The 9,925-nt window shown below is 47.3% G+C and overlaps 1 protein-coding gene across 1 annotated transcript; it reads left to right on the forward strand.

Annotated features, from left to right (window-relative positions):
* The first annotated feature begins 7,190 nt into the window (after positions 1 to 7,190).
* LOC307120452 (uncharacterized protein) lies at positions 7,191 to 9,513 on the forward strand. The gene is made up of 3 exons (XM_079807484.1): positions 7,191 to 7,272; positions 7,355 to 7,684; positions 7,834 to 9,513. The coding sequence occupies exons 1-3, from the start codon at positions 7,209 to 7,211 to the stop codon at positions 8,016 to 8,018; spliced, it is 579 nt and encodes a 192-aa protein (XP_079663610.1). The 5' UTR covers positions 7,191 to 7,208; the 3' UTR covers positions 8,019 to 9,513.
* Positions 9,514 to 9,925: the final 412 nt, after the last annotated feature.

A 9,925-nucleotide genomic window follows, 5' to 3' on the forward strand; every position in this document is an offset into this window, starting at 1 on the left:
GCTGTCACTCATGTCAGAAAGTTAGTAACTTTAGTAAATTATGGATCAGCGCTGACTCGAGACGCGAACCGTTTAGAACGATTCAGTCCGATTTGGTGAACTGGTTCGGTTCACTAAAAAGAACCGATTCAAAAGAATGATTCGTTCGCGAACCGGACATCACGGAGACGAAGCGATTGCTAAACAAAGTTATTTATAGTAACTACTGAGTTATGAGAGCGCTGTCAGTCAGCGCGAGTTTATTGTGTTTGTATCTGAGAGTTCTGAATAAACACGAGTCCCAGTCACACCGAGTCCTCTTCATCATTATTCTACCAACTTTGTAACACATGCAATGTACCATTACAGCGAGATGAACGAGTTAGTAAGTATTGATTAAAGCATTATTTCTAGATATGTTCCAATCATATGAATAGCGTCATTGACGCGCATTGAGTAACGTTACACAGCGCAAACAAAGACACAACAGCTGTAATCGAATGTAATCCAGTTTATTGTGGGGAAAGCTGGCTAGCCTAGCCGGATACCCTCACGCTTACCCTCCTTCTGCTTAATCTCACGCCGCGTTTGGTGCCTCCGCTGTGGGCCAGATGCAGTACTGGGGGTCGGGGATGTTGGAGGCCGAGCTTCGGCGTGTGTGAAGTTTATCTCTAAAGATGTGACTGCTGATGTTAAACAGAAAAGACTGTATGCACATTTTAGAACAGATAGACGCGACAAGGACGTGCAAAAACACTGACTCACAAGATAGAAAACACGAAAACACTGTTCTGTCGGGAGAGAGAGAAGCCGCTGCGTGTCCACAAATAATAAATAATAAGCTACACATAAGAAATCAATGATCACAGATCAGAAGGAACTGAAGAAAGACTTCTGTTCTCTTTCATAGGTTCACTCGACGCTGCGTCACTTTAATGACGTAATGGGACGCCCTCTGGGTGTGCCGATTGTCTGAAGCCCTTATAGAATCACGCCAATTGATTGGCTGATGGCGCGCACGTCGCCCCACCTGACGTAGTCACCTATATTAGCGCTCGCGCGCGCCATCTGCTCCTCAGATTTCTCTGCCTTCACGAAGCGGCCATTTCATGCCCTTCGGTTATCGATTTTTCTGGCCCAAAAACAGTCGATATTTACCTCAGCACTTCAGCGACCGCGGATTGTGGAACTTTGTTCTCCTTGTGGTGAAGTGCTATGGAATTCCGACGTTGCCCACCGCCGTGCACTCGCTTCATCGCGATCGACGATCCCCACAGTAAGTGTGTTAAATGTCTGGGATTTCCACACGCACGCGACGCGGTTCAGGGGTTCTCTAACTGTAAATACTGCGATAACCTCCTTCTCAAAACCCTCCGCTCGAGGCTCGCGGTTTTTGAGAGGGAGTCATCCGTTTTTCCCCGTCGCGCTCCCGAGGCCGCGCAGGCCTCTCTTGGATCCGCGACCTGGGGTTCGGATGTAGAGCTCGAGGATGTGGAGTGCGAGCAGACGGGCCTCGCCCTTTCTCTCCCTCTCTCCCCCGAGCATGTGCGCGGGACTCCGCCTGTGGAATACTCGCACGATTATCTCTGTCCCAGCCCGGAGGCACGCGATGCGGTTTCCTTCGGACTGGAGGATGTCATTTTCACTGCAGCATCCGACTCCGAGGATTTCGGTGCTGCAAATACTGACGACGCTCTCCCGCCAAGCGGCCAGGAAGCGCGGCCATCAGCGGTGTATGACGAGCTCGTGGATGTACTCGCGCGCGCTACACAGAAGCTCGCGATCGAGTGGCCGGATGAACCCCGCGAAGCTCAATCTTCTCGGTTGGATGAGAGATTCCTCAGCGGCCCTAATTCTAGGCCTCCGCGGAGGAAGCTACCATTTTTCAGTGATCTACACAGTGAGATTTCTAGATCCTGGAAGCAGCCGTTCTCAGCCCGCCTAACTAACGCGGCAGCCGCTGATTTCACTAACCTCGTGGGTTTTGAGGAACAGGGCTATTCCGCTATTCCCGCGGTTGAGGACACGCTGGCCACTCACCTCGCGCCATCTTCAGCTCCCTCATGGAAGTCCCGCCCCCTTCTTCCCACTAAGCCGTGCAGGACCACTTCTGCCCTGATTGGAAAATCCTACATGGCGGCTGGTCAGGCTGGCATGGCCCTTCATACTATGGCCATTCTCCAGGCATATCAGGCGGATGTATTGAAGGAAATGGACGAGGGCACCGGTTTGACGCCGGAAGCTGTAAAGGAGCTTCGTAAAGCCACGGATTTGGCGTTACGAGCAACTAAACACACAGCTCGCGCTGTAGGGCGCTCTATGGCGGGCGCGGTGGCGGCGGAGCGCCACTTATGGCTTAATCTCACTGAGATTCGCGATAAGGAGAAAGTTTTCCTTATGGACGCTCCGATTTCCCAGTCCGGATTGTTTGGGGAGGCGGTTAACACTGTGGTTGAGAAGTTTAGATCTGCAAAATCCCAGTCTGCCGCTCTTAAGCAGTTCATGCCGAGGAGAGCGAGGGACGCTCCTTCCCCCTCCCCCTCTCAGTCCAGAGATCGCCCCTCTTTCAAAAGAGAGTTTACCGCCCGGAGGAGCGACCAGAGTTATCCTCCACCCACCACGGTCTGGGGAGCTCGCGGTCGTCCATTTCCCCGTCATCGTCCTCACAGACGCATCGACCCAAAGCGGCCCAGCAAACCTTCTGCTTCGGCCACTTCGAGTCGCTCCTGACCCTCCGGTCAGAAAAAGGGGAGCTGCAGTTCACGACCGGGGCTGGGTCAGACCGCGCAAGCGTTTCTGCCCGCCCCCCACCAGCTCTCCCTATCCAGCTCTGTCATTTCCGCCGCCCAGCGCGCTTCGGAATACAGAACCGACTATATCCTCGCCTTTTCCGGCGCTGAAGGAAGGAGACGCTCTCTGCTTTCTCCCCTCACGTCTGATTGGCTCACCATCCGCCGCTCGTCCAGACGGAGACACATCCGGTCTTCTCCGGGAACCAGAGCGGCCCAGCCTTCCACTGCCTACTCCGCGCCAGGACGCCACGTGCTCTCCTCTGCGGATGGCCACACCCCCCTCAGAGGTCCAGCTCGACACCCCAACTCAGGTATGTCCACCGCACCTCATCATACCTCCCACTTTGTCAAATTTCCTCCTCGAGTGGAAACTTTTGCCAGGGATATCATCCTGGGTCCTCCGCACGATTCAGTCAGGCTACACGCTTCAGTTCTGTCGCAACCCTCCTCGCTTCAACGGGGTCGCTCAGACGGTAGTAAACAGCGCCTCTCAGGCTTCTGTGCTACAACAAGAGCTCTCTTCTCTCCTCCTAAAGGGGGCAATAGAGGAAGTTCCGGCAACAGAGGAGAAATGTGGCTTCTTCAGCCGTTATTTCCTTGTTCCGAAGAAAGACGGCGGTCTGCGTCCCATCCTGGACCTCCGCCGCCTGAACTTCGCCCTCTACAAAGGGAAGTTCAAGATGCTAACGCTAAAGACTATCTTGTCTCAGATACGTGCGGAGGACTGGTTTGTCACTATAGACCTGAGAGATGCTTACTTCCATATTCAGGTTGTCAGACGACACAGGAAGTTTCTCAGGTTCGCCTTCAAAGGGAAGGCTTATCAATACAAAGTCCTTCCCTTCGGCCTTGCCCTGGCACCAAGGACGTTCACGAAGTGTATGGATGCTGCTCTGGCCCCGCTGAGGCTCCAGGGCATCCGTATTCTCAATTACCTGGACGACTGGCTCATTTTGGCCCACTCCAGGGAGTTAGCCTGTCATCACAGAGATGTCGTTCTTCGACACGTTCAATCTCTTGGCTTGAGAGTGAACACAGACAAGAGCGTTCTTACTCCAGCTCAGCAGACCACCTTCTTAGGTGTTCGTCTGGACTCCGTTCCGATGCAGGCCCGTTTGGCCCCTGCTCGGATTTCCAGTATCACAACATGCTTGGTCCGCTTCAGGCTAGGCCATCATGTTTCTGTGGGTACGTGTCGCAGGCTCCTGGGTCTCATGGCCGCAGCTTCCCCGGTGCTTCCCCTGGGACTGCTCCATATGAGGCCCTTCCTCTGGTGGATGAAACGCTCAGGGGCTCGGTCAACAGGATCGGCCCTTCGCCTATTGAAGGTGTCACGCGGCTGCTTTCGTGCCCTATCAATGTGGCGGGACCCTCTTTTTCTTCAGAAAGGGGTCAAGATGGGGGCTGTTTTCCGTCGCCAAATGGTTACGACGGACGCCTCTCTTACCGGCTGGGGTGCGGTATTCGAGGGCAGACCAGCTATGGGGATCTGGGAGGGGGAAGTTCTCTCCTGGCACATAAATTGCCTGGAGTTGAGAGCGGTATCCCTGGCCCTTCAGCATTTTCTCCCCTCACTCAGGGGGCATCATGTCATTGTCAGGACCGACAATATGGCAGTGGTGTCTCACGTAAATCGCCAGGGAGGATCACGGTCGCGCACCCTGGACAGGCATGCGCGCCGACTCCTCCTGTGGTCTCAGGACAAGTTTTTGTCCCTGAGAGCAGTCCATGTACCCGGAGTCTTGAACCTCGCTGCAGATTATCTGTCGAGACAGAAGCTCCGGTCGGGGGAATGGATGCTGAACCCTCAAACTGTGTCACAGATTTGGGAGATGTTCGGGAAAGCGGAAGTGGACCTCTTTGCCTCGAAGGAGTCGTCCCAGTGTCGGCTCTGGTTTTCTCTGAGCTCTCCGGCCCCGTTGGGGATAGATGCGTTCGCGCATCCATGGCCCAATCTGAAACTCTATGCGTTCCCGCCCATCAAGCTGATTCCGGCGGTTCTGTACAGAGTAAGGGAGAGTGGGGCCAGCCTCCTGCTGGTGGCTCCACACTGGCCATCCCAGACTTGGTTCTCGGAGATGGTTCTCCTCCTGGACTCCTCCCCATGGGAGATACCGGTCAGGAAGGACCTTTTGACACAACTTCAGGGCAGGATTTGGCACCCTCACCCGGAGATTTGGAAGTTGTGGGTATGGCCCATCAAGGGCCAACGATACTAAACGCTGGTCTTTCTGCAGACGTTCAGGAGATCATTGCTAATGCGAGAGCCCCCTCCACAAGGAAGCTCTATTCCTCCAAGTGGAGGGTCTTTGAGTCGTGGTGCTCGACTCATGCAGCGGATCCAGTTAACTGCCCGGTTGGTTCAGTTCTGGAGTTCCTGCAGGAGAAGTTTGCTGCTGGAGCAGCGGCCACCACCCTTCGGGTCTATGTCGCAGCTATAGCTGCCGGTAGGGAGTCGGACGAAATCCCGCTAGGCAAGCATAGACTGGTTTCATCTTTCATGCGAGGGGTTAGGCGCCTGAGACCGGCACGCTCCCCTGGTATTCCCTCTTGGGACCTCTCCGTGGTCCTTGAAGGGCTAACTTTGGCTCCATTTGAGCCTTTGGAGTCAGCTCCTGAGCGAATTCTGACTCTCAAAGTTGCTCTTTTGTTAGCTCTATCTTCTTTGAAACGAGTGGGCGATCTACAGGCTCTCTCTGTTAGTGGGACCTGTATGGATTTTGCCCCTGGCTTAGTCAAGGTTACCTTAAGACCTAGGCCAGGTTATGTGCCCAAAGTTTTGTCCACGTCATTTCGCTCTCAGGTTATTACTCTTCACTCCTTTCACCCCCCTCCGTTTGACTCGGAGGAAGACGAGAAACTTCATTTGCTCTGCCCAGTTCGAGCGTTGAAGTGTTATGTTGACCGTTCAGACAGCTGGAGGAAATCTAACCAGCTGTTGGTGTGCTTCGGTGCTGGCCGCCGCGGGCTTGCCGCTTCGAAGCAAAGGGTTTCCCATTGGGTGACAGAGGCTATTTCCTTAGCTTATGAGGTGCGTGGTTTACCTTCACCTCTTGATATTAGAGCGCATTCTACCAGAGGTGTGGCTTCCTCTCAAGCACTTTTTAGAGGGGCTCTTTTGGAAGATATTTGTGTGGCGGCAGGTTGGTCCTCTCCGCACACTTTTGTGAGATTCTATAGTTTGGATCTCGACATGGCTCCGGGTTCGCATGTCCTGTCTGCTTAACCTAGTCATGTAGGTTATCTGGTGTTCTTTGAGCCAGATACGGCAGCGCTTTAGCTTGGCGTGTTTGGTATATCGTTCCCATTACGTCATTAAAGTGACGCAGCGTCGAGTGAACCTATGAAAGAGAACGTCTCAGGTTACTTGCGTAACCTATGTTCTCTGAGTAGGGAACGAGACGCTGCGTACGCTGCCAAGCTCCTCGCGCTGCCGACAGGCTTTCCTTTTCGGCAGAGAAATCTGAGGAGCAGATGGCGCGCGCGAGCGCTAATATAGGTGACTACGTCAGGTGGGGCGACGTGCGCGCCATCAGCCAATCAATTGGCGTGATTCTATAAGGGCTTCAGACAATCGGCACACCCAGAGGGCGTCCCATTACGTCATTAAAGTGACGCAGCGTCTCGTTCCCTACTCAGAGAACATAGGTTACGCAAGTAACCTGAGACGTTTTCATTTGTACATCCAAACACTGAGAAACTGCCAGTGTTCACTCGTTCACAAGTAACGTTAATGATCTCGAGTGTTTGCATGGGCGTGCCAGATTCTCTGGGCGGGGGAAAGGGAGGAAACCGTTCCTGCTTGGACGTCAAACCAGGAGACTTCAGGATTGGCTAGTCTGGCCTGTCATTTTCTCAAAGGCAGAGAGAGACAGCCAGAACTCGGTTTTACACCGATCAACATTTCTATCCACTTGGGGACAATATTCAGGCTAGGGGAACTCATATTAATGTTGAAATACCTCATAAAATGAAAATTTCATGCCATGGGACCTTTAATAATTCCTGAAAAATAAAAGTGTTCCTTGGATGTTATATAATTGAAAATAATATATGTTTTACCTGACTGGATCTCCTGGAATAAAAGACAGGAAAATAAAATAAAGGTATACAGTATAGATGTACTCGCTTTTAGTGCTTTTTATGCTAATTACATAAGGTGCTTTTGATGTGACATCATACATGCTTAAATGGCTTTTTAATGGACACTCTGCATTCAGATTACCAAGTAAAATATGGATTCTGAAAGAGGATTTGTAGCTCTAGTATACTCACAGTACACATAGTACTATTACATTTTATTTATTTATTTTTTAACAAAAACTTAAGAATTATAATGGTATCAGAGAAGCCCAGCTCTGACTTCCCCTCTTTTCTTTGTGTTTGTGGTTTCATCTGAAGCTGCTGGTGTTTCCTCTCACACTAAGAGATGTTTGAATGATCAGTATAGCAGATATTATTCATCTGGATCAGACAATGAAGATCATACAGCTGCACATCTGTGAGTTTCTCAGCACATTTGATTGAGTTGAGTTTTCTTTTTATCTGATATCTTAATAAATGTGTTTTTCTTTCTCTCATAGATCTGTTTATGTGTTATAAATCCACAGAGAGTCTAACAAACACATCACTGACTTTGGGATATGATGTGATTATAACCTGTGATCTTGATATAAAGGAGATTTACTGGTTCAAACAGAAATTACCGGATCCTCCTGTGTTGATGTTACGCACTTACATCAGCACACATGAAGGAGCTAAATATGAAAACAGCTTTGAACACAAATACTCAGTGAAAACTAACAGTCGTCTGTTCATCAAAAATATCACTATTGATGAATTAGGAGTTTATTATTGTGTGAAAACTATTGAACCGCTAAAATTCAACTACGGCACCAAAATCTACATGAGCGGTAAGTTATTTTATTGTTTCATGTCTTTGTAAACCACATGATGGATTCCATATTGAATATACTGTATGGAGAACTAATATTTTGGCAGATTCATTGTTCTGTTAAAGACAGAAACTGAATAAAGTTTTAACTATACAAACCTTTTACAGACTTTGTCCAAAAGAATATCACAGACGTCCACAGGAATCGGACAAATGATGCTCCACAACATCAGATGCCATGGAAAGATGGTGGTTCTTACATATTAAAACAGGTGACTTCTGCTCTGTTTCTGTGTGGTCGACACAATGTGGTTTTCGTGCAAAAGAATTGTTCCACTGGTTTGGTCAGTTGATAAACGAAACAAACATATAACTTACAGACAAGTGGTTTAAACATTTACCAAGTGAAGACATGTGAAGTACTTTTTGCCTGAAACAAAACACTATAAACAGATTTACTTCAACCCCTTTAATTTCACTATGTGACTATTGAACTGAAAAGCTCAGCAAAACCATCAACCCCTTGTGTTTTAGAATCAGGAAGTACAGACTTCACAGTTTTGTTGAAAATGACATTCACAGCAACTTCTGAACAACTGCCATTGAGATGAATAAAAATGCTAAAATGGATGCGACGCAAAAATAGACCATATATTTTCAAGAAAACCTGTAAAAACAATACTGCATTTTCTTAGCAAGAGATGCTTTCTACACTAAGTGAAAATAGAGATAGATCTTATTTACACTAAATTAAAGCAGCAGAATTTTCTTTGCATTAAGTTAAATGCTATTCATACTCAGTGGAAATAAAACAGCAGAATTTTCTTTGCATTAAGTTAAATGCTATTCATACTCAGTGGAAATAGTGGTGGCAGATAGTGTATCTCAGTGTAGTGTTGTACATTATAAAATAATAATAACATATTCAGTGTATATGATTATATTTGTTATTTATATATGCTGCTTTATTGGGATATTACTTGTAGTTGACATCACCTCCCCTGCACTTACCCATTAAACACGTTATTCCCACTATTAAATGCACTTTATATTTCCACTTTTTAAATATTCTGTTAATTTTCATTTTGAAAATTAACACCTCTCTGTGCTAATATATGTTAGGTATCTGAGTAGTAAGTGCAGCACCATTTACACCTAGAGACCTATTTTATTCTGAACAGAAACTCCACGTTAAACGGCATATTGCAGGTTAGAGCACCCAGTGAGTCAATGGTGTTTATTCATTAGTTCTGTGTTATGAGTTTATTTTGTGCCTATTCACCGATAGTGTGAGGATGTTTATGACGCCATGAGTATGTAGTGAACTTGAACATACATGGCATGAATAAAATATTTACATTACCAGCACATAATTCAAAACTGTTTTGAGAAGTGTGAGACTGTATGCATTTGTGAACATAATTGTGTACATAATTTGTATTCTTCAATGTTGAAATGGATTCACGTAAAAACAACGGCAAAGAAGCATCGCGTGTGGATGTTTATTAATTTAATATCATGCTTTACACAAGTATTACAATGTTGAAGTCCATGATGATAACCGGGATGATAATCCTCCGGTCTAAAGCGAATGCCACACACACCACCGCGTTTTTCAAAGCAGATGCAGGAGTGAAGTCCCGTCTCTATTTTTTTTTTGTTAGGAAACCTGTGGACTCGATGTCCTGACAGGCTGGACACAATAATCTACCATGACGATGATATATTGAAATAAAAAAAAAAAACTGACCGAAAACACACAAATCCTACTAAATACCAACATTCTACACTGAGACAACGTAGAGCCTGGCAAACAACTCCCTCTCGTGATGTAATATGACGCAATGTAAAAAAAAAAAAAAAAAAATTTTACAAACAAATGAAATGGCCACTTTATCTACTAAATTTGTGCTCTTATGTAAGGGATAATCTAAGGCTAGCCATGCGTTAAAGGATTTTAATGCACGACGCAGAGGCGAAGAACCACTCGACGTGAAGCCCTCTAGGTCGTGCATCAAAATCCTTTAATGCATGGCTAGCCGTGGATTATCCCGCTTATACCTAATTTATTTGCCAAGTTAAAAACAAGTTTAAGCTGTAACTGATGTTCACAGTGTAATTTTTTAACAGACGTGTTAAAATGACGGTTATTTTCTTAAGTTGCGGCTCGTTAGTTCTAGCACTCCGTCCTCTTTAAATAAATTAGAGCCATCGGATTGTTTATTTGAATTAATTATCACATTTATTTAAATTCATTATT

Source organism: Gobio gobio (genome assembly GCF_949357685.1).
Source record: "Gobio gobio genome assembly, chromosome: 24".
NCBI lineage: Eukaryota > Metazoa > Chordata > Actinopteri > Cypriniformes > Gobionidae > Gobio > Gobio gobio.

What these genes read in the sequence shown, in the direction of transcription:
- LOC307120452 (XM_079807484.1), top strand. Translation starts at nt 7,209, where the DNA reads ATGATCAGTATAGCAGATATTATTCATCTGGATCAGACAATGAAGATC. An exon ending in GATCATACAGCTGCACATCT is followed by an intron (nt 7,273 to 7,354) that starts GTGAGTTTCTCA and finishes TTTCTCTCATAG; the next exon opens with ATCTGTTTATGTGTTATAAA. An exon ending in CACCAAAATCTACATGAGCG is followed by an intron (nt 7,685 to 7,833) that starts GTAAGTTATTTT and finishes AACCTTTTACAG; the next exon opens with ACTTTGTCCAAAAGAATATC.